Here is a 25,123-nt window from a genome sequence, read left to right as displayed (position 1 = left end):
TGTGGACAACTCAGGGTATCTCCAGCAGGAGAAGTAAAACCTGACCAAAAAAGACCTAAGGGCATTAAGTCCTTCTACTGCCTTTCATGAAGATAAGTGTTCGAGTGCATGAAATCTTTCAGTACCTGTTGTGAAATGGTATAAGTCTTAATAAGTCTTGATATGGGAAGGATATCTGGAGTAGTGAGAGTCTAAAATTCATCCATACTCCAACTGTACAGATTCAGAGGTTGACTCGAAGTCACTGAGGTGTAGATGATTGTGCCTTATGCTGGGTGAAACGACCTGGTGTTTAGACCTTGAATAGCTCTAGTGATGGTGTTTCATATAGCTGTTTACAGAATTTGGGAGCCCCACCAAAAGCCAAAACCAACTTCAGCCTAATGTATCACACTGGTCTTGGTTCTGACACCAGGTAGCTGCAGTTGTCATAGGGCAAGATCTAGATTTGGTCCTCAGCTGCAGTCCTACTGTGACATGAGCACTGGTGCTTGGGTTGACTGGACTTCAGCAGATACTGAAGGCCAGTGAAAGAATTTGACTTGAAGCCAATGTTCTGTGCATGCAGCTTTGTGTGTGTCCATGTTGGCATTGTCCTCTTCTAAATGGTGTGTGTGGGGAAAACATCACAATATTGAGATAAGGGATCACAAGTAGAGGGTGTGTACATGTCCAGTGTACAGTATTCAGGTCTCAGAGTACAGGGTTTCTGTCTTATGAAAAGATGTGCATGAAGTGTACAGTGTACTGTACAGCTGCTGTGCAGCTTTTCCTAAATTAGTAATTTTTGCTGTTCTAAAACTGTCCCTGGTAGGCCTGCTCTCAGCTGCTGATGTGAGTTCTAGTCATGTTTTTTATGTTTTCCCTGAGGAATATTTAGCTATGAATACCTTTAGGAGGCCACTTGAACTGTGTTTATAATAATAAACACAATGCTATGACAAGATGCTGAATCCAGTAAACAGTATTCTATATGTCCTACCAGACTTTGAGATGTCACTTTTTAAAATGAGCCAGTTGTGAGTGAAGTGACCAATATTCATGCTATGCTAATGCTGTGCAGAGTTCTTTGAGATGTGTGTGCTGTGAGCACATCCCACAACCTGTGTTTTTATGCCTGAAGTCAGCTTGCTTCTCCACGCTGAGTCCTGCTACCCTGCAAGTGGGAGGGGTATGAATGAATATGTACAGCATGTTGTGTGTGTGGATATGCATTTGTACACAGTAGAAGGACACTACTTCAATTTCTAGAAAATATATAGTCAGCTGCATGCATTGAAGCACAAGCAGCTGCCATCCACATCTGTAGCAGTGGCAGTGAAGACCAGAGCAGGAGTGTGGAGAGAAATGGGGGCCTGGACCACTTCTGTGAACAAATTTAAGTTATCCCAAGGATAGATTTGCTTAGACTTACTGCCAACTGCCAAAACTCATTTGAATGTTTTTCTAAGAGGTTTCTAGGAGAGCAATATTACAATATTACTTAGGAGAATGTACTAACATGGTTAATATGACAAGTATCTTTACTAGCTTCATGTTTTTCTTGTTAAAGCTTGCTTTTAGCATTTCTCCTGTGATGAAAAGCCAGCTGAAGGTGTTACCTGTACCTTAACAAGAAACAGATGAGAGGAAGTGGGTAATGGTTATTTGTTAGCTTTTTAAAAAATTATACCAAGTATTTATGTAACATGTAGTCACAGATGTAGTCAAGAGTGTAGATAAATCAGACTTCCTTTTCCCAGAATTTGGACAGAGATCTCTTGAGTTATTTCCTCATTTCTTGTCTGAAGATATAAAAATACCACAAGCACTGAAGATTTTAACAGGAGTTTTAATGCAGCCAAAAGAGTAAGAAACATCATCTCATACAGGCATTGTTGTTCAGAAACTTAGGTTCTGTATCACCGTCACATCAGAATTTCTCTGTTAGCTAGATATTGGGAAGAAAATGACTTACAGAGGCAATGTTTCTGCTTTAAAAAACCAAAATAGATAGGGGTGAGATGGAGGAAAAGAGGAGTAAGTGATTTTTGATTTCCCCTGGAAAGCCCACTGCCTGGTTGTCTCATGTTAGATCCCTTCACATACAATGCCCTGTTCTTATAAATGTACTGAGGGGAAATTTTGTCCTCTAGTTTTAGTCAAGAGTCCTGGAAGGAAAAAACCCATTAAAAAAGGCACTATAAGTTAGCATTGAGATGACTTCAAGGAGAAGATTGAGTGGAGCAGTTGGTCCATCAGTCCAGAAGGCCTGGTCATTTTCTCATCTAGAAGTCCATTCTTGTGAGGATTCTTCTGAAAGGGTCAAGGAAAAAAATATCAAGTTAACTGTCTTGTCTGTCTCTGAGCATGCAGAAATGAACATTAAATGAACCAAAATTTAACCTTAGAAGACACCAGTTGACTGAAATTGGATACCTAAGACTGAGTATTGAAATGGCTGCCAGAAAAAGGAGGATCCAAGGTGATTTCTCAGAGTTAAGTCTGTCTGTGATAGCGCCTGGTGTGTGCTTTAGGAGCTGTTCTGTGATGGCCACTGCTGATAGAGGTTAAGGAGTGCCCTGCATTGTCCTGGTGAGAGACAATGCAAGGAATGAAGCTTGCATGGCTCCTTGTCACCATCTATTCATATTTCCAGAGCGTTAACCCTGAGGTGATTCCTTTATCATATTGGAAGGCATGAGAGCCTTCATTAACCACAAAGAGGGCACACCCTGTGCATGTTGTAGTGTGCAGAGGCAAAGTGTGTCTGCCTTAATTATGCTTTTTGTTCCTGAACACCCCAGAACTGGGCTGGAGGGTGACGAGAGGAAAGTCTGGTTTGGGTTTTCCCTCACTTCTTCAAGGAAAAACTAATATGGTCATCAACATGTATTGAACTATCTGCCTTTTTCTTGTGAAAGTTCACTATTGCAGATAAGGTTGCATGCAGAAATTTTCCTGCATGCTAGTTGGGAATACCAGCAGATAAGTTGGAGCCTGCAGCAAAGATGAGCATGTTGGAGTGTCTGTTTACAAATCAAATATCTGCCTGGCATGGCCTGCCCTGGCAGCAGAGCCATGTGTGCACTAAAATTAAAGAGGAGGCTGGAAAGGGAGACATTCCTTGTGTTCTGGGCTGGTCTCATTGGTTCAGCAGCATGTACCACTACTGTGCTGCTGGCATGGTAGCCAGAACAACTACAGTAGCACATTGTGCACTGGTGGGTAAGAGCTCAACAATAAGGGACTGGAAAAGACCACTTTCCATGGAGAGGTTTTTAGAAGGCTGAATATTACTGAAATAATTTCACAAAGCTATATGGTCTGAAAAGCAACTGAAGTGACTGCTCTTGATCTGCTGCCAGACCTCATGGGGTATTGCTTTCCACAGGCTGCTGCAGCACATTCAGCCATGTTGCCCCATCCCATAATTTTTTTCTGCCATAACTGAGCTTACTATTTGTGCTGATTTGAAAGTTAACCATGCTCCCAAATAAGCAGAGGGAAAAGTGATTTTACTGTTGCTATGTGGCAGAATGGCCAAATGCTTGCATGTATTTTTGGGGTGGTACAGAGTGTTTAGACTTTAAATTCTAGCCAAGGGTGTTCAGGTTTCTAAGCTTGCCTCTGTGCCTGGCAGCAGCTCCTGAAGTGTTGTCAGCCCTGCTGCCAGGGATGTTGTGATGTCCTGGAGGGGACAATATGGCAGCCTGTTAGCCTGAAACTCTCATATTCATTTAAAGTCAAAGATATTAAATGTCAGTAAAGGGTCTCCAATGCATGGAGCATTTTCTCTTATTAAAGTAAAGAAACCCTGTGATGTCCTCAGCTTCTCTTGCTCTGCAGTTTGGAGCAGTAAGTCAGCAGAAAGGCACTGCTTGTAGTGCTTCCAGGAGCTGTGCTGGTGCAGAAGCCTGTTCTCCACATTCAATGTCCATGACTTTTTTTAGAGTTTGACACATTCTCGTTGCTTATTGGGAAGTTTGCTTCTAGTTTCACAGGGGAAGAGGGTGGTTTGGGCTTTTGCATTTATTTTCTTGGCATTTAAATATTTCTCATCTCCTCTGGGATGCTGTGCTCTGCGTCTTGTGGTCTTTGCTCATAATTTAAGAACCTTTCTTTATAGCAGAATACGTGCAACCAGGCCCACCTTTATTCAGTTGACTCATGTATGAAGACCATCTCAGAGTACCTTGGTGCTGAGCACAGCTCTGCTGTGTTTATTACTGGGTCTTGTCTGACATGCTTCTGATTCTCCATCCTGCTCCCTTGCTTTCAAGTATCTGGGTGGTGAAAATTGTGTTGTCAGTGTTGTCTTGTGTTTTCTAGCTTCGTGGCTTCTGATATAAGACTGTTTAAGCTTGCTGAGCTATTTCTATCTCCTTGAAACCAAGCATCAAGGGATGTGGTATGTGTAAGGATATGGGGTTGTAAGGGAGTGTGTATTAGGCGACTTCTAAGGCTTCTGCTACTGTGTTTCTCCATCCTTCTTGTTTTTGTTCATCCTATGTTCCCTTGCACTGGTAAGCTGCTCTTGTGTGGCCTCTGACCTGGGATCCTGATCTTCCTATTTGCTCTCTTCCCTGTCCTGGTTATGATGCAGCTTGTCCCTAAATGCTGCTGTTGAGATTTTTTTGGATGGCTTTCATTATGCCCCTCATTTTGCAAGCACCTCTAGAACTTACTGCTTCCACAATAGCTGGAGACTTCATCAATGTCCTTTCCTACCAGGCACAGATCAAGTTCCCTCAGAAGTCCCTCCCCACCACTCCTGCCTCACTGTTCCATCCCCAGGAGACCTGGCAATGGCTGGCCACTGGTCCTGGTGTCCATCCAGCCTCCCACCTAGGCTACACTTCCTTCAGCTGCCTGCTCTGCATTTTGCTGTGCAGGCAGCCCTTGGCTACACCTGCAGGCTCTCTGGGCTACCCTGGTTTGGTGCTGCTTGTCATGCACAGCTGCTGAGCTCATGCATGCCTCTAATGCTTCAAAATAAAGCTTTCCCCTGTTCTAGCAGTCTTCTACTACTGCTCTCTGCATCTTCTTGCTATCCTTAGCTCTGAATAGAATGTTCATTCTTATCCAGATGCCATGAGCAAGGATTTCAAGATCTGTGGCTCCCTAAATATTCAACAGGCGAATAACCAAGATTTCTTAGTTCCTCTTACACCGCCTCCTCTTTCTTTCCATGTCAAGAGCAAAGCACTGAAGTACTCTTTCCCTCAGTGCCTAAAAATCTTATTCCCCTTCTGTTGAGCTGAGTATTTAGCTATGAATCAGTGAAAAATCAGAATGAAGTGTGCATTCATACAGGCGTATACTGGGATTTACACTCCTACTTCCCTTATTTTAAACAGTGCTGGCTTTTTAAATGTCAAAAAATTTAAATTTAAAGTTTTTTTAAGGAGAAGGAGTTGTTTTGACAAGGGAACATAGTTTGTTGTACAGTAAATGTGAAAGTGGTAAATGGCATACAACTTCTCCATGCTGTGCAGTATTCTTCACCTTTACTCTTAAATTTTACTGCTACAGATTGTTTTTATTAATGTTCAGGGAAACATTGCTGTAGAGAGTTACAGTACTTTGAGCAGAGGATGGCTTGTGCAGCTACTTATGGAGCAGCAATGAAACACAACTTGGGCCACTTATTCAAATATTTGCAGTGCCTGTTCAGAGCATAAGAAGGAGCTTGCATCAAAACTGAGTCCAGGCTTCTGGAAAACAGCAGGTTTGTGTTGATGGGTTTTTCTTAAGACCAAGTGTATCAGTCTAGTCTGGTGTAACCAAACTGCTCAGATCCTTGCTCAAGGATGACTTTTGCAAAGGACAACTCTGCTGAATAAAAGAACAGCAAACACCTCAAAACCTTATATCATGCACATTATTTAATATTCCCCTTTTCCTCTATGAATCCCAATGCTTGTAAGGAGTGAGGGTAGGTTTTTTCAGATCTGTACAACTACGGAGTAATAATTACTGCAGAGTGAGTGCAACAGTGTAAACTTGCCTCATTGTGATTGCATTTCTTTTGTTTTCCCTTTAAAATTAGAGAAAACATTCTAATTCTATTAATAATGTGGTTGAACAATAAGCTTCAACATTTGAGAGCTTGCTGGGGACTGAATACATTCTGCAAATGGAAAGCTCGCTACTTTGTAGAAGGCCCTGAATGCAAGTAGATGGAAGTGAAGATCACTCTTACACCCTAGCTATAATTAACTCATTTAATTGTGGCCCTTTCACTTGAATTGTTCCAGTGATCTTACTTTTCATTTGACTGCTCCTTCAAAACTGACTCTTAAAAGTAATTCACAGTTCATAAGCTGTCAGCTAATATTCAGCATTCACACTCTGAATTATTTTGTTTTACTACATATAGGTCAAATGGTATTAACATAGAGCATCTCTTGGAATCTTAATTTCTAGTTTAGATAATTGCATTCAAAAATTTGTGGCTATTTGTAAACATCCTCTTAAACCTTACCTGTCAGATTAGTGCATGAGTTTGCCTTAATTCCAGGATTCTTTAAGGTAGACTGGAAAATCTCACAGATTTTGGTAAATTTGTGTTCAACAGAATTTCATTATAATATTTCTTTAACTTTAAGGGGGATTTAGTAACTTGGTTTTGAGTGTTTAAAATATGAACACCTTAATTTTGATGACTGAGTGATTAGGTAGCCACTAGATTGCATGTTTTATTAGAGAAATTTTCTGCACTCAAAAAACCCATGTTTCCCCTTTGCTCCAAGGTTCATGTTTTTGGAGTCTGAAGGCTTTGGCAGCATGTAATTGTTGTTGTTTGCAAAGTTTTCATCTCTGTGTTAGCACTGTGGAAACTTTTACTGTGGATTTTATTTCAATTCAGTTTTGCAGCTCAGTAACTCAAGCACTTGAAGGTGGTGTACTTGTTCCACCAGGATCACTCCACATTATAAAGTGTATATAATTTTTGCTTCTGTTTGATCCCAGGCTTCAGTTCTTGAGTCTTGCCTGCAACTCCTATCCACTTTTTTTTCAGTGCCCAGCCCTCACAGTGGGGACTAGGTAAGGTTGCCCTCTTTCCTCCCCTTTCCCTGGAAACAGCCACACAAACTAGGAGAGGTGGGTTAAAAAAAAAAAGGGAAAAAGTCTTCTCTAGCTGTGGGGATTGACTTGTGTAATTTCAGGTATAACTGTTACAACTGCTTGGGTAACTGGGCTGCCCTGTGAGTTACAGGACAGCTACTGATGGTCTGCACTCAGGGGCAGGAGTTTGGTCATGCCAGCCTATCTAGGGAAGTGAAGTACATGGTGTGCACTGATGGCTTCAGGGAAAGTTTTGGATGAGGATATCCAGCACCCATGTGCCTGGAAGCTTCTGTAAATGCAAATAACAGCTCCCTCCCTTCAGCAGTCCCTTGTCTGTCAGAGCCTCATTGCTTAGAGGCCAAACCTACACCTCTGGTCCACAGCAGCGCTGTCCTCAGTAGATCTGCTGGGAAGCCGAAGGCACGGCATGCATCCTATGGATGACCATTTCAAAAAGGGAGAAGGGCAATCTTAGAGCTCCAGAAAAATGCTTCAATCTTTTTATAGTTTTTCCTGGTTATAAAGAGATTCAAGATATTCATGAAGTGGTTGTTAAGGACTTATCTTTTTCCTGAAAGCTTGTCATTTTGCATCTTGTGCACAATAGAGGGAATGTCTCAGACGTGATTTCCATCTGAGTTATAATATACTACCTTTTTATCTGCATTAATCTGTGAACTAAATCCATTTACAGGATTTTCCTCCGTGATTCCCTCTATCGTTTTTGGATAGTTGCAAGCAGACCTTAGCAAAAATTCTTAAAATATAGGACAACCTTCCCAGGAAAGGTTTCCCTGGTATCAAGCTCTGGCTTGGCTCTGTTTCTACAAAGCACAGTCATATCTGTACCAGAGGGAACACTTTTCATACATGTGGCCTCTTCTTGAAATTATGCCTGTGCCCTTGTGGAGAGATTTCTTGGAATTTGTAATTGTTGATAGGTTCCAAAAGATTATTTGAAAATTGATTTTTTTTTTTTTAGTCTGACAGATATTTGTTATAATTGCAGGATTCCAGCTTTACAGAAGGCATTTTTTGAATGCACAAACTATTATTGTGCTGAAACTAAAAATATCAGGCTAGCACCAGCCTTGTAGAGCAGTAATGAAGTGGCATCAAGACTTTTAAATAGATACAGAAAATAGCTTTTAAAAGTGCTATTTTTGCACACACAGACAAAAGAGAATAAAGTGTATAGGAGAAATACAATTTTCCTTGATAAAGCTCGCAATTAAAAAGAACACATTTTCTGTAATGACATAGAGGTAGCAAAATTGAGAGGACTGAAAGGTTGAAGGGAACAGGAAAAAACATAGGTGTTTCTGTTCTAGTTTTCATGGCCTAGAGCAGGACATGGCAGCTTGCACTGCCAGGCTGAGCCACAGCCCTCCTGATGGAGACCAGTGCTTGGTGCCTCCACAGGAAAGTGTCAAAACTGCCAATAAGGCACTGACTGTATCTTGGTATAGCCCCGTGAGTAAAGCAGAAAAATCATCCTTTATCCCAGTGTCTTTTCCAAACATTCCTTTAAGATTTGCTGGTTCCCTTGCTTTTGTGTAGTCTATCATTTAATCAGAGTTGGGTAATGAGTGTTCAGTGGATAGTAATGCTTTTAAAACTTTTTTCCTTTCCCTTTGGCAAACTCCAAATGACATCGTAGAAGTAGTGGAGAGTGTTTCTACTTAAGCTGGCCTCCCCAGTTGGAGAGGAGGCAGATGAACATGAGCTAGCATTGCTGCTGCATCCTACTACGTTTCACAACACCCATCTGCCAGCCCGGCATGTGATCCCTCCCTCACGCCGAGCCGCAGAAATGTCCTGGTAGCCCGTCTGCCCGAGGAGGAGGGGGCCCCAACAGTGCCCACAAGGAGCTACTGGGAACGGGGATTAGCTCCATAAAACAGCAGCTCCTGCCTTTAAGGACCAATCAGTGTGACAGTGCTTTTTAATTTTCTGGAAATAAGGATGGGTCCTGAATCAAGAGCATTAGTGGTAACCTGGTTCATAAACTCCAGCGTTATCTGAAACTGCTCTTGAAGTTACACCTTTAGTGTGAAGAGAGGGGAGATTAATTAAGTATTGTAGCAGATATTGTGAGGTGCTTAATTGTATTCAGATAATATTGCATAAATACTTATTCTCTGTGTTTTCAAACTTGTTTTCATTTAATTTAGATGAAGGGTGAATACAAGCTGCCAATTTGGCCATCTCTACATGATTCGTTATTTCATAATACCTGCATCATATTCCCTCTCACTCCTTTCCAAACTGAGTTATCCTGCTCCCTTTAATCTCTTTGTGAAGGAGGCCACCCATGCATCTAATAAGTGAGTTTTTTGCTTTTCTCTTAAACATGTCTCAAGTACTTTTTTTAGCCTTGCAGACCATTTAATGCCATTTGTCAGCCTTGATACTAAGATTTTTCTTTCTCCATCTCATGCATCTTTAGCATAATGTACACTAATCTTTCTTCCTTATCAGACATTAAAGAGACTATTTCCAGCTTAGGGTGTAATGTGGGAACATGAAAGCACATGAGAATTTTTGTGTGCTGTGTTCAGCACCTGGGATAATCTTGTAGCCCGAAAATTTCTTTTGAAATTTCTTCTATTTTCAGAGCTTTATTAGAATAGTCTCTCAGTGAATTTTCCTATTGTATGAGTTATTTTTTTAGAAAAAAGGAGAGGGAGGGAGTTTTGATACTGATGTTATCTGTAATGATTTATCATGTTGCTTATACTTGTTGGATTCCTATTTTTTTTTAGAAACCAACCTCCTATGGGTAAATCATAGTAATTATACTTTAAGCAATTTCTGACTTAGTAGATTCAAGGCAGGTACTTTTAAATGTTATTTCATATTAGTGTGGTTTTAAAGCACCTAGCCCTCTCTTTCCTTTACCTTTTTTAATATACAGGGGTTGTGTGTGTGTGTATATATATATATAACAATTTAAATGGCCCAGCAGTATTATCTGGAAATACTTAAACACATGTGGTATGTGGAGTTAGGTATAATAGTTGTACTCACAGTTGCACATGATGCTCTACTTGAGACCTATTTTCAGTTGCCTTCTATGTTTTGCTTAATTCAAAACACTGAAATTGACATAGTCCACAACATCCCTTACCTCCTTATTCCTTTTAATTGAGCATTTCAGAAGTCCTACAGTGACAGCAAGGTAAATGGGGACCTGGTGTTTGCTCTTAGCCCTGTAGGGAGGGACATTGTCTGGGGCCAGAGGGTGGCTCTGCTGTCACCAACAAGTCCAGCCTGTGCAGTGGAGATGAGCAGTCCATGAGAGCTGTGACCCAGTTATTCACCACACACTTTCTTAATTTGGTAGCAAGTCGAGGGCTTTGAGGAAGACAAACCCTTTTGGTTAGGGGGAATTGAATTTGTTGCCATGGCAAACTGAATCCTGCACGTTCTGGTCTCTGGTGCTGGGCTACCCTCCCTAAGCAGAAGTTGCTATTAGTTGCTAACAGTGCCTCCAGCTTGTCTTGTGATGAGCCTGAGGTCCTTCCTGCAGAAGTGCCATGTTCCCCTTACTACCAGAAGTGGCATTGAAGCTGCCCTTTGAACACACAGACGTGCTGAGCACTATGGAAAATCAAGCCCTTGGTGTCCAAATTGGTCACTCAATTAGCAATTCCTTTGACAATTTTGTCTTTGTTCTCTGTGGTTCAGCATTACATTCTTAAAACCCTGGTAATGCCACCTAAACAGAATTGTATTATAGGGTAAACTTATTATTAGTTTTGAACATTTGGATGTAACTGTAAGTTCCCAGGAGAAGAATTCACTCCAGGGTTTGTATGGGATGTGGTAAATAAGCCAGAGTTATTGTTTTCAGGCACTGCCTTTCTGGTGTGTGCAAACAATGACTTCAGCAGCTTCCAGGCTTATTTTTCTGATTCTTCCAGACTATGGTCATGGTTTCATGAGACAGTAAACTGGGTTTTGGAGGGCCTACAAGATGAAAAACACCATCACCACACGCTGCAGCGCATTGAGCCATTGCAGACTGGCTTTGCCTATTCAAATGCCTTCACGAGGCTTTGGAAAAATAACTGTGTCCTGGCAGACTGAATTGGGTATTCCATGTCCATGCTCTTTGCCTTTACAAGGAACCAGCATCCTCTGACCTTTTTGATGAAAATGGGCAAAGTTGCTATGTGTGGGGTGTGGAGGGGTGGCAGTGATGCAGAGAGGCTGCCCAGGCTGGGAGATGCCCTGGGTGACCTGGAGCTGAGTTCACTTGTCCACCAGAGTCTCCATTCAGGCAATGCAGTGTTATCCAAGTTACACCTTTCAAAAATAACCCTCAGGAATTTATTAGGGTCTTCTTCAGTTTAATTTTCCTTCTAAAGCCATGCTAGCTGGGATCCTTGTTGGGAATATTGATTTTTTTCTACCAACCAAAAATAATGCCAAACGGAAGGTGCTTTGAGGAGCCTTTTTGCCATGGTCTGTTGTTGGCAGCTGATGTGGCTGTGAGAGGAGCAGCACCTCTGCCAAGGTAATATCACACCTCCAAGTCACAAAATGCCAGGTCTGCTCCTGCTGTACTGCGAATTCTAGTACACCAGGGCCTGGTGGGGATCACATCATAGTTAGGCTCAATTAATATAATTAATGGAAAATGGCATTATGGTGATTTTTTTGTTGTTGTTTTGTGGTGGTTTTTTGTTTGTGTTTTTGTTTGTTTGGTTGGTTTTATGTTTTTATGAGGGTTTTTTGTGATTTTTTTTTTTTTTTTTTTGTGGACTTAGGTATATCAAGAAAGTATGCAGCTGGCATTCTTGGTTCAGCCAGGCTCAGTATCTCAGTATCTGTGATATCAGCACTGCTCTTTACCCATCCACATCCTCCTTTCCTTACCTGGCTCTTTCGTTTTCCTTCACACCCCCCCTCCATTAAATCAAAGTTGTTTATTTGTTAAATCACGTTGTACATTCAAAGTCTTTGCAGCCAAACATTTCTATGTGGTTTTTCAACTGAATTGCCCTAATACTTCAGTCTCTTTTAGCCTCTGCTATTTATGATTTTGGTTGTGATGTCTAATTTTAATTCCTTGTCAACATGACACAGGAGTCATGGAAACAAGGGGGTGGTGGTGGTCTAATGGATTTGGTCTACATGAGAGGAGAAAATAACTTCAGGTTCTCCAGCACCACTGTGACGTTCCTGTCGCGAAGTGCATGTGTGAAAGAGAAACTGTATGGATAACTGTGCTTACAGACCAGATGTCTTCAGACTAATTTCCTTACAGTGTACAGCAGAAGTCCTACAGCACTATGAGATGATGTGTATAAAATAGTCTGTTCTGAAAGTGCAGAAAACTGCTCTGATTTGTTCAAAAGTGCTACTTCTAAACCTGTGAAATCTGTACGAGAGCTGCGGTATTTTAACGTGCGCATCAAGCTCTCGGTTTCACTGAAGAGTAATGTTTCCTTCCTTTTTTTTCCATGCAAAGCAGCCTTGATTTGTGGGGCTTGGTGTAGGGTAATGCTGTTTATAATGAAGTCAGAATTGGCTTTTAGAGCCTGATGAATGAAAGTCCACAGTATAAGACTGCAGCTTTTTGTGAGAGAGACATCTGTGCTATAACAAGAGCAGGAGACCCAATTTAGACAACTGCTAGAAGGAGAGCTCAAGAAAAGGAAAGACCTTTTTTTTTCTAGCTTAGATTAAATATTTGTACAAATAAACTTTTCAGCTGCTCATCAGAATTGCTGCTGCACCACCAACTTGGCTTTGAATTTTGTTCTGATTGCCCAACAAGGCTGTACACGAAGAGTGTTACGGAAGAGCAGCTCAAACAAAACATGTTTGTTTTGCAGCAGAACTATGGGCTTTGGGCTAGAGAGAAAAATTTGGGGAGAGGGAAAAGATAGTGAGAGACATATGAAGAAATGAAAGATGTGAATAGAAAATGACTGCTGCAGTAAAGCAAGAAACACGTGCAGGAATTGAGTTCTGTGTTTTGAAAGTGAGTTACAAGAGAGGATCTGGCTTTGAATATGACTGCAATGACTTTTCCCAACTGGATCAGCTGGTTCAGTTAAAAGTGTTCTCACCCATGAAGCTTACTCCTCACACTCACTCACACATACCCCAACTGCTGCTGAAACTTCTGTGCTAGTGCATTTTTAGTGAAAAGGCTACCTCTGCAGTGTTGATCACACTTAAAGTCCTGCTGCATGAGGCTGATGGTGATGAAAATTCAAGTTTCTTCTGAAGACAGTGCCATAGAGAATAAGTGTCTTTGACCAAAGAGGATTGTTTCTCATTTTGGTTAAAGCAAGCTTCAATCATTTGAGGAAACTTCTCATAAATCTGTTCAGTAAAGCAACTCTTTTAAAAACATGGGAACCCAAATCACTTGGATTAAAGCCCAGATGGACACTGTCTCTGACTGAAATGGATCAGAAGAGGATTAAGGAGCAGCATAAGTGGAGAACTCTTGCTGGAGAGGGGTGTGATGCTGTATGTGCCATTCTAGGCTGCTCCTCAGCATTAACAGCAAAGCAGCCTTTGGGTTCTTGAGCTTCTGGGAGCAGATGCAAGGGACAGTGTGGTCAGAAGTTTCTGATGACTGGTCACAAACATGATAAAAGTACTTTTTAGAGAAAATCTTTTAAAAGTTGTGTGGATTCAGCTTTAAAGCATTTATTTTATTAGTGAAGATGGTGGGTGACTTTAATATGTGCAATATAAGGGTATACCTAGCCCAGAATATAAATTTAATATAGAAATACCTTACAAAATATTGATTATTACCAAGCGAACTGTTGTGGTACATATGGTATTCTAGCACCGCTCTTTGCCTGTATGAATAAGGATGAAAATGAAATTCTGTTTTGAAATGATGCAGCTTTGGGGGCAGAGTGGCCATGAGTGGTGGTCTGCACAGTTCAAACATAATCACAGCTAAGCACAGTTGCTCATGTTGTGGCACGGTCTGCGGTGTAGAGCAGCACAGGTGTTGGCATACTGTAGGGACAAAGGAATTGCTTTATCAGACTAATGAACTCTTTGGTATCTTATTTCAGCTGAACATCTCAGAAAGGATCTCTAAGCCAGGAAAAGCTTTGCTTTTCTTGTTTTAAATCCCCGACCCCACCTGGGATTCTGTTCACCCACTGGTTTCAGTGGATCCCTTAAGCAGTCTGCGGAAGGTGGTTTTCCTCTAATCTCATGCTGTGGCTCTCTTGGCTTCTGTGAGGTACAGCTGCAGACCTGCAAGACCTCACAACTCTCCCACTCATCTGTGCCAGTGTTTTAATTGTCTTAAAAGGATCTTCCAGAGACTTTTAATTTATTTTAATCCCCTGGAGCATCTCTGCTTCAGTAATATTTAGCAAATTTCAGCGCAAACATTCACTTAGATTCTAATTGTCAGATCCGAGGAGCCGCAGAAAAATTATTTTTTAGGGGATTGAAAAGGGAAACTCTCAGACTAGGCTAATCTCTACTTGTAGAATGAGAGGACAATTAACAACTTGTCTATGAAAACAAAACTCTTGCCAAGAAAACTTACTAGAGTCTCTACAAGAAGGATGGGGAAATTCTGCAGTTAGAAGCAGCAATGCATTGCTCAAACTTGGTGAGCACTGAATTGCCTTTTAAATACTTGGTTTGAAATGTTACCTTTGAAACATCTCTGTGCAGTTTAAACTTTAGTAGGTGGTAAAGAGTGGAAATTGCGCTGATATAATTTGTCTTTGGGTTTGGCGTATAAAATACAGTTGTAGTAAAAGTATGTGGTAGATTGATAGATTATAATTTAGGAGTTGTAATCTCATGAAGATGTAGTCTGAATTTTACAGTTTTACATTTTCAGGGACTGGGGGTTTGTGCACACTGGATTGCTGGTTATAGCAAAGGGAAGTGGCACAGATGCTTTTTTATGCCTACTGCTTTCCTTTATCTTTGCTTCCTTGTTTTCTTCCTTTCCCTAAGGGGTTTCCTCCCTTTCTAACTTACATTTCCCCTTAAGAGATTAGCTGAAGAAATGTCATTTTGGTTACAGAAGGGAGTGCAAGCTTACTTTTTCACTACTTGGTGTAAATTGTGAACTTTTCCAGCATCAATTAAAATTGAGACGAAATGTTAGGACGCAATACACCACAATGCTGTTGCACTTATGTCTGTGCTAGTTACTGCCTGAGTCACCATTTTCTGCAACATTATTTCTCACCAGGAAGAAAATAAACTCTATACCATGTGAATTTTAGATGTGGTACAACTGTGGGTGTGTTAATGCTTTTACTGGAATACTCTGACACCCTGATTTTTCCCCAAAGCTTGTGTATTTTCCCCTTCTTCATCCTCCATTTGACAAGAATAAAACTATGCAAAATACAACTACTTAATTTAGATTTCTTTTGCCCCTTGTCACATACATTTACCTGTTTCTTCCTAGCTTTCTACTGAAGGAAAAATTAATTGTGACTTTCAAATAATGGTGAAGATACTGTTGTGAGTGGTTCCTCTGGCATGGTGATCTTTGAGAAATCTGTCAAAATAATTGTGAAACAGCTCTTTATGTGCTGGTTATTCTTGTTACCTTCTCCACACAGACAATTCCCCACTAAGGAGGAGAACAACACTTTTACGTACAACCTAAGTGTGTTGGGAGGAAAAACCCCAATAACTCCAAAGAGGGACAAAGTTAGATATATATGTTCTCTAATTCTTTCAGCCTCTGCTTAAATCCACTCTGAGAACAGGTGACTTGAAGGTTTATTTTCAAGGTTTGGAATATACAGTGCAGAGCGCCTTCCTGAAGTTATACTTTGTATTTTCACATTAATGAAATTCTAAATGCAGATTTTCTGACACGAGAGAGAAAAAAAGCAATATATGCTTGTTCTTCCTAGAATAATAATTTCTTCTTTATTGGAATGGCTGTCTTAAATGATCTATATTCTCCTACAAAAATTTAAAAGATTCTGGTGGTTTCAGAGGCTTATTTGTTTTGTTAATCTGCTTTGAAATTTAAATCTGTAATTTCTTTTACCTCTTATAGGTGCTGGATAGTTTGTTAGCTCAGTATGGAACTGTGGAGAACTGTGAGCAAGGTACTGTTTCTACTCTCAATTTGCTTTTAAATTTGTAGTGGGAAGTGAATGCACACTGAACTTACCCTCCTTTTGTTGCATTTTCCTTTCTAGTGAACACTGACACGGAGACTGCAGTTGTAAATGTAACATATGGCAATAAGGACCAGGCTAGACAGTAAGTATCTTTTTTAGTTGTTTCTGTCACCTAACTTACATTTTGGAGTTCATGTTGTTGTGACTTTACATGTGACTTTGCTTCTGATCACGTCACCATTTTAACAATAAATTAAGGCTTGAATTTTAAGAAAGTCTAGTGTAATTCACCTTAATTAACATTTTTTTAATCAGCTTTTCTTTCATTTTTATAAAAAATAAATTAATTTTAAAAAATGGGAAAATTGAAGAAATTTACTTCATTGGGGAGAGCAGAAAGTTAATTTGCCAGTTGGAGAGGATAGGAGTTACTGTTTAATGATTTTTTTTTTTTTAGTCATGTTTTAGTAATGCCCTCTTGCAGTGCTCATTGTTTTGTGTCTATTTCTTAACAAACAATCATAGCAAAAATAACAGGGGAAAAAAATGTAGCTGCTAACCAGAATACAGGACTTTTTTGTTAGAAAATTTAATGCTGCTTCCAACACACAAAAGGCATAATATGCATACCTAAAATAATTTATTTGGTATTTTTGAAATTTAGGCCACCTACTTTATGCTTGCCTATATCTTCAGTGATTGACAACTTTTAATCTAGATATTAAACATTTTTTAATGTTTTGCTCAATCATTGTTTGTGCATACTTTTCCTTTTAAAATCTGTATGATGTACCACTCTGAAGGTTTAATTTTGCTTCTCTACCACAAAAAAAGGACTTGGGTGGTTCTTAAGTTTTAACCTGGTGACATAAACTTACTTCCTCTCTTTCTAGTCATAGCAGGTCAAACAAAAACAAACTCATGGAATAGCCTACCACGATCTATTTTAACTTTGAAATTTCTGCCACCTTGTGGCAAACTAAAACCAGCAGTTAAGATGCAGAGTGTGCTTATGGTATGCATTAATATAAAATTACAAATGAAATAATATTTGTACATATAATTAAGTAATTATCATCTGTGCGTAACTTGAATGCAACACATGTATTTAATCTTTCAAAGCATTAGGTTACTTGTAAATGTATTATAAACAAATGTGATGGGAAACTTGTGTCAGTGGTATCTCCTGTGTATGCTGGAGCCAAAGGAAACGATGTTTTCCTTAAATTCACTGTTTAACTTTCCCCAAAACCTGAATTGTTCTAACAAGTTCTTCAGGTTCTTCTGTTGCTTTTGATTCTGCTGCATAGCAATTAAGAAAGGCTGTATTTCTAGTTCTGAAGAAACTCGTGGTGCAGTGTTACAGATTGATACTACGTGTGCCAGTTTCTCCTTTGAAAATATAAGGAAGTACTAAAAATACCATGGAAAGAAGTATAATATATTTTTTTGAGCTGTCATCTGTGATGTGGGTTCCTGGACTTGTGCACTCCCTTCTGAAGATGAAAACAACAGTTTCTTCCCCAACTTTAGGTGCTAAATTTTAGGGTCAATCCCAAGGAAAGGCTGGGATAAGCAAAGACTCTGAAGAGGTGTCTAAGATGATAATTTTTTCTTTTTCATAAGAAACCATGTGACACTAACTGAGAACCTGTTGAGTTTGAAGCAGGCAAATTGGCATGCAGCATGGGTGTTGTAGGGGAGCTGAAGCAATGCAGGTTGAATGATGGCAGTTTGGTTCCTTTGAATAGGTAGGGAAAGTGGAAGAGCATTGATTTGCATTTGTGAATGGTTTCACATGACACAGATTTTCTAAGCAGATGAGTCCATATTATGTACAAAAAATATTAGCTCAGATTGTCTGAGTTTGGGAGGTGACCTTGCAACTGTTCAGAAACCCCTAGGAGAAGTCTCTAGATCAAGGTAATTTTAGGGAAAAAAACCTGTGAGGGATTGGAATGAAGGCTCACTACAGGACCTGCATGTCTGGGGGTTTTCCACAGTGACTATTTCAGTGAAATGGTTTTCCCAGATCTGACCTAGCTCTGCTGCTTGGAACTGGCTGTGGGGGATGTCAGTGTCAGTGGAGAGGGAGCATTGTGCAAGTGCTGATAGCTGATAAAGGCAGTGCTGGTCATCCTATGAAGGACATGCAGTAACAAGAACTGACTTTATCAAAAGCTGTTTAGGGCTGCAAAGAGTCAGCAGCTGGTAACAAGCTTTGTAGTTTGGAATTCAGCTCTTTAGGGTAAATGGTGCTTTGCCATGGCTTTTGGATCAAACACCATGACATGAAGGTTTCAATGCTGCCACATACAGTGGGTCCCTAGTTCTAACTGCACCTCAACTGTACTTTTGCAATGCACACACTAACCTCACAGTAGTGTTGGCTGACAGAACATGCAAAGTTGGCTACTTCCCTGCTGGATATCTGTATGGCATTGCCATGACTCTTGGAGTGTGTACTGGCAGTGTGAGGTGAGGGTGCTGTAACACAATCTGGAGATACTTTTGATAAGCAGTTCTAAGCAAGTGTGGTATGCATTGCTTGGAGGACAGTACTTTTGAATAAAACTTGTGGTTCCACCCAGCTGGGAAACTAAGCTGCCTTCTGTCTTGCAAATCTAAGTAGTTGTGGCAGAGGTTTTTTCCTCTAGGCTGGTACTACAGTTGTGGCATGTTCAATTCAGGTCTGCATCCAAAATTAACTTGGAAAATGAAAACACTGAAGATTGCTGCAGTCTTTTTGAGAAAAAAATCTTAGAACAGACAGCACCCAAAATCTGAGATGTGCACAGTTGCTGACTTCTAGCTGGGACAGAGGTGGTCTGTGTCTTTGACATGTTGTGGTGGTGCCTCTTTCCTAGCTGGAGAGGCACAGCCTGTCTTGTCAGAAAAAGCAGGATGCTGCTTCTGTGACCCCAGAGCAAGGGAGCCAGCATGGCAGATCAGGTACTTTTTGGCAGCCCAGGAGCATTGTGGAGGGATGTGCAGAGCAATGTGTGGGCCTTGCAGAGCCACCTTTTGCTCTCTAGCACTGAGAGTAGCAAAGAGAAGGCTGGCACTACCAGGTCTGACACCACATCCCTCCTCTCCTCTCCTCTCCTGCAAACACTTGGGAGGAGGAGAGATTTGTTTGAGTTCTCAAACTTCCTCTGCTGCTCTCCTTCCCAGAAACTGAAGAGGGATTCACAAAGCATGTGTACTGCTTTGTTAGTGGCATAGGTAACGATTGAATGTTGTAGTGGGTTGTGGAATATTTGAAAGAAAGGAGAGGGTGAGGGACAGGGCCTGGAGCCTGTGGTTCACCCTGCACAACCCAAGCAGTTGCATGCAGGTGCTGAGGCAGCCTGGGACATGCTTGCCAAAAGACAATCCCCCTTATTCCCAATATCAATCCCTGGCTGCAGCCAGCAGGACATGCTGACTGTGTCCTTGTGACATGCTGCCACCTAAATTATGGCTGCTGTCTTCAAAAGTTATACCACCCTCCCTTTTCCTCCCCCAAAGATTCTAGTGTGTAGGAGTCTAGTACATGCTACAAGATTTAGTTCTACCCAGGATTTTGAAAGTCCACTTGTGATCACCTCTTAATCAGAATAATTGTAAAAAATTTTTTATTACCCTTTCAATGAAAAACACATCTGTGTGTGTGTGCACAATATGTATCCTTGAATAAATGAGGGTTTGCATAACTAATACTTTCACATGCTATTGTGGGTCAGGGCTGATGTTGCCATAGGAATGATAAAACTGAAAATTCAGTGGTGTATTAAAAGCTTAGGTTTCATTTTGGCCTTGTTTTCAGAAGTACTGGTGAAACCCATATTTTTATTTAATGAAAAAAAAATTATGCTAAAGAAAATTTGCCATATATGTCTTTTCATATGCAATTGTATCTGTTCAGGGATGACAAAAGAAAAGTGGTGTATGTAAAAGCCTCATGTGGGAGTGAGATATGTTCTCCTTCTATTGCTTAGTGTCATCATGCTATCAGTGGAAGAATGATTTCCAGCACAAGACTTGATGCTTTTACTGTAATAATTTATCTAGGATGTTTAAATTCCACTAGCATCAAAAGGGAGAAGGCTGGGCAAGCACCCTCTTGTAGGGAACTCATGAGAGGACAGTGGTGAGATGGCATTTTGATGGGAAAAATTCAGGTAACTAATTTACAGAATACTTGTTTAAAGGTTTCATTTTTGTGTAGGAACTCTTGGTTCTGAGCAGGTGTCACATGAACATGAGCCAGGCTGCTATCCATCTTATCAGTGCATAGACAGTAGTTGCTGCAGTCTTTTAATGAATTCATTTTATTAAAAAATTCAGAGCTATGCTAAGAGATTTCTGTGTACCAGCTCTTGCTGGTAGGTGAAATGGAAACATTTTCTGTTTCTACTAAATATAAATTTTAAACAATGACTTCAGGGAGGAGGGCACCTCCTAATGGGGCAGGTACCTGAATTCTTTCTCCATCTTTGTCCTCATTGGGTGACTCTTTAGGCTTTTAGCCTCTGTGTAAAAGGTGGTTTGTGGGTTGTTTCAGCAGTGCTCCCTGACAGAGGTAGTCTGCATGGCCTTTATTAATTTGTGCTTGTGGAAGGAGAGCCCTCAGCACTTGGGAAGGCAGAGGTCTCTGTGGGAGGACAGAGGTGGTGTTGCTGTGTTCTGGAGCTCTCCAGGTGGTCAGTTAGTGAGAGGAGCATGTGCTTTACAGAAGGAGCTTGGTGTAACCTGTGTTTGGTGGAGTGCAGCAATGACAATAGCTTTGCCTGAAACAGATGCCCCTAGTGCTGTGAAGAGCTGGTCACCTGCTTTTAGCTGAGGCTCAGACTTCCCCTGAGAGCAAGGCTGGCTCTCCTGACAGCAAGTGCTGTCCTAGATGCTGTTCTACAGCAATTTTGCATCCATCTAGAAGACAGTTCTTAACCACTTGTCTCTTCCTGGGTCTTCTTCCATATCTGTCTTTCCAGCCCCCAAAGCAGTGCCTAAATGCCTCTAAAACTGAGGTTGTTATGGTGCTGAAGAGCTGCTGAATCATGACATTGCCTAATTCTAGCCCTATGTTTAGTGCCACAAAATTGATAAATATTAGTCCAGAAGAGCTGAAGAAAAGTGTACGACAGTACTTTAAAAGTCTAGTGAAAATTGTCAAATATTGCAACGTGAAGGCCAGAATCAACAACCCAAAGGGACCTCTCAAAAGCTGGGGTTTTTTCTCTGTAAGAAATGCACTAGAACAGTGTATGTGCTACATCCACTGCAAATCAGTTATCTTGGCATTCCAGTGTGTGTACCCAAATCAATATAGAATATGGAACCATGTACCCAGGAAATATCAGTTCCACAAAAGGCTTGAGAGATCAGTATTTAATTACTGATTCTTCTTCTGACTTCCCATCATTTGAACAAGTAAATTATAAAACAAGTCAGGCTGTAAAATATGGAGAACTCAGTGACTCACAGGGTTGAATAAGTGTGTTGTTTTTCCATGTCATCATATGGCTTTGGTGGCCAGAGATTGTTCACTGCTGACATAATTAATTTTCCACAATGGCAAACGAACTTTTCTCAGTTTGCTTTGAATTTAAGGTACTTATAGACATATGGAACCATTTAGCAATTTATAAATTGTTATTAAGAAGAAAAATTCCAACCTTCTTTCTAGGAAAAGTATGGTGCACACATATGTGTATATGAATGTGTGTGTATATATACACAGTTGTTGCTGTAAAGTGTTTTTTGTGAAAGCATGATAGGTATGAAGCCTGGTTGCAAACAATAAGCCTAGGCTTTCCTTTCCCAACCACTTCTAAGGAAGAGTGAGAAGCCTGTTGTACTGATTTACTGTCAGGTTTTGGGTTAATGCTGGGATTCTGGTCAAAGATGTTTTAAAGCCAGAGGAGGCTGACGCATTTTGGGAAAGAAGCAATGCCTGAACTTGTCAAATAAATGTGTGGAGGGAAATGAGCTGGGATGGACGTTAATCTGGAGCCTATCAGCACATTTGCAAAATTGTTGGTGTTCATCTCTCCAGCATCTTGATGTTTGATTCCAAAAGAAACAGGGCTTGTGCAACTGGATGGTCTGGCAGTGCACTTTCCCTTCATGGTAGAAATTCAGGTTTCTGGTTGACTTCAGTGAAACTCAGCCTAGAAACAGAGGCCATACATATTTGCAACCAACAAGAAATTAGCGTGTTCAGGGTGTATGAAAAGGAAAGGTCTCAGACCCCTTTTCCAAGTAGGATGTCCAGAAAGAGAGAGAGACTTCAGTGGAATGTCTTTCGGACATTGGAAATCTATGCAGAAATTAAAAATTGAGACAAATCCATAGAAACACAAGTTCACTAGTCTGCTCACTGCTCTTCCTGTTTTCTAAATGTGTTTTATTGTGTAGTAAAATGCTCTTCAAAGTCCATGGAGTAAAAGATTAAAAATGTCCGCTTTGAAATAACCTCACCAAATTTTAATCCAGCTCGTTTGCCACTTGCTCTAAAGGATTCCTCTATTATGGGAGTAATTACACTCCTGGCAATTCCCAAAGGACCTGTGTCTCATTTGGTTAACGGAAGTATTTAATGAACAGTGATCAGTTATTCAATATTTTACTTTCTTTGTTCATTGGCATTGCCTTGGGCCTTATTTATTATCAGCCCTTATTAAACATTGTTCCAAAGACACAAATTACTTATTTTTCATAAGCTCTTTACTGCCAGACTGAAGTATTTTGAGGATACTGGCTCAACCCCTGGGAGATGAGGGACCTGTTATCCTTGGTATCCAAGTACCACTTCTTAACTGGGCTTCAACAGCTGCTTGTGACCCAGACTGTGAAATGGGACACCCAGGAGACAAATAGTATTTTTCACTTGCTGGCCTTGAAAATGTAGGCAATTGGCTATCATCATCTTTTATCTCTGTAGTAGAGGCAGACATAAAAGTGTTGCTAAAGCTAATGTTTGGTAAACTAGCAGTAGTGTCCTGCAAATGTGCATGAATGGAGGGGCTGGGTTAAGTTTCTGAATTCAGAGGCCTTCCTCCAGAGCATACAGTTGTTGGAGCTTTATAATGAAAATATTGGTGAGCTCTTTAATAAAAGATGGAGACTCCCTCCCTCCCACTACAGCCTTTAATTTAAATTTTGGTTTTAAGGAAAATCTGTCAGTAATCTTTGGTCCAATATTATAGTTAAGCATTTAGAAACTACCCCATATCAGTGCATATTTCAGTGATCAGTATATTACTGATAATCTGAATAGTAATGTTTACTGTAGTAAAACTTGAAATGTGTTTTTGGGGCAAATGTGTTTATTTTATTCCACTGGTTTACCAATGTGTTGCATGTAGCTTAGTTATTCCTACTGTTTGCTAGCTATTTAGTCTTATTAACTCTAATCTGTTTGTGAGCGGAACGTATTCTACTTTCTGTAAATCTGTCATTTTTGAGTTGAGCTGTGTTCCTCCTGTGAAGAGGAGACCCAAGAGCACCTGCAGACTTGTCCTTGGTTAGGAAGAAGGACAGAGCAGAGGGAATGCTGAGTGACCAGGAGGTTTTCAGCATGAGGGACCACAGTGAGAGAGGGTTGGGTAACATTTGGGCAGTATCCCTCTGCAATGCTTTACTGAAAGAAGAAGAGAAATTGAAACAACATTTTAAATCTCTTCTAACAACTTTGCTTTCATGGGGGAGTTTAACATAGACATGGGGCTTTAATTTCCTTGTTAACTTTACACCTACCAACAACATGACTAATTAGGAAGTTGCAAGATGTTGTGTCTAAGGGGCGTTTCAGATGCCATTGACTGGCTTTGAGTGCTTCCTTTCCTGCTAATGTGAAGGTGCTCTCTTCTTTCATAAAAACTTGTTTTTTCATTCCTGTCACAGCTATATCAGTTATTGTGAAAGTTCCAGCCAAATAGCTGTGCTGGCAAAAACCCTAATGAAGGTGCTGTGATAGCAGCTAAAAAGTTTTCCCTCTGGTGCAGCTTTAATTCTATTTGGGAAATTGATTTAAATTAAATCAGGCAAAAGAATGCTTTTGAGTATATAAGCTCTGTCTCCTGTGAGGTTTTGCTGATAGGGTTGGACCAGCAAAATCTTTAAAGTGCAAAGAAGCCCAGGACAAGCAAGAGCTAACTTGTAGTTCTTAATACGGTGGCTTTGTGTAATCAAAATCTTGGCTGAAGAATTTCAAATGTAACTTTTCATCTTGGAATGTGTTTTTAGTTTCACCACATGAGTTAGAAAGGACAGAAGTCTACATCTGGATAATTTGTCATTTCATGAGGCCCTGCGTGTGCTTGTGGGGCTTTTTTTAATCTCCTCTCTCCTCCCCTTTCCAAATAAACAGAGCAATAGAAAAACTGAACGGATTTCAGCTTGAAAACTATTCCTTGAAAGTTGCATACATCCCTGATGAGATGGCAGCCCAGCAACCTCCTCAACAACATCCCCAGGGAAGACGTGGATTTGGCCAGAGGGGTCCTCCCAGGCAAGGGTCACCCGGCGCAACCACTCGGCAGAAACCACAGTCGGACGTTCCGCTACGGATGCTGGTTCCCACACAGTTTGTAGGAGCCATCATTGGGAAAGAAGGAGCAACAATCAGAAATATTACCAAGCAGACACAGTCCAAGTAAGTCATTTTACGAAACTGATTAATAGCTTTAATGTTGCATCATCATTGTTTGTGTAAAGAGGAGTTTGTAAAACTTCATTACTAACCTGCATGGTCAGAGAGCAAACGAAGATAACAGAGAACAGGAAATATTTTGCAATATTTATTTAAGGACTGGATTCTGTCCTTGATACGTGTTCAAATGCTATCTGACTTTTTTATCCCTCTTTAAAAGAGAAATGCTAGCAGGATGGTACTCTGTTGGAGAGTTTTGCTTACAGATGTACTAATATGGTTCTGGCACAAAAAGTGAAACTGAAAGAGCTGTAATATGTTGTTCTGGAGG

General features: G+C 40.5%; 1 protein-coding gene across 1 annotated transcript in view; it reads left to right on the top strand.

The window, feature by feature from the left end:
• Positions 1–25,123, top strand: part of IGF2BP3 (insulin like growth factor 2 mRNA binding protein 3) — a 112,270-nt gene that overhangs the window by 53,117 nt on the left and 34,030 nt on the right. Inside the window, exons 4-6 of the mRNA XM_071429195.1 lie at positions 16,091–16,142; positions 16,236–16,299; positions 24,511–24,795. Coding sequence (XP_071285296.1) covers positions 16,091–16,142; positions 16,236–16,299; positions 24,511–24,795 — 401 coding nt within the window. The remainder of the gene's footprint in view (positions 1–16,090; positions 16,143–16,235; positions 16,300–24,510; positions 24,796–25,123) is intronic.

Source organism: Agelaius tricolor, unplaced genomic scaffold (assembly GCF_023055355.1).
Source record: "Agelaius tricolor isolate 1412-34295 unplaced genomic scaffold, bAgeTri1.0.p SCAF_6, whole genome shotgun sequence".
Taxonomy (NCBI): Eukaryota; Metazoa; Chordata; class Aves; order Passeriformes; family Icteridae; genus Agelaius; species Agelaius tricolor.
Note: the sequence above shows the minus strand (reverse complement) of the source record. Positions and strands in the feature narration are given on the sequence as shown.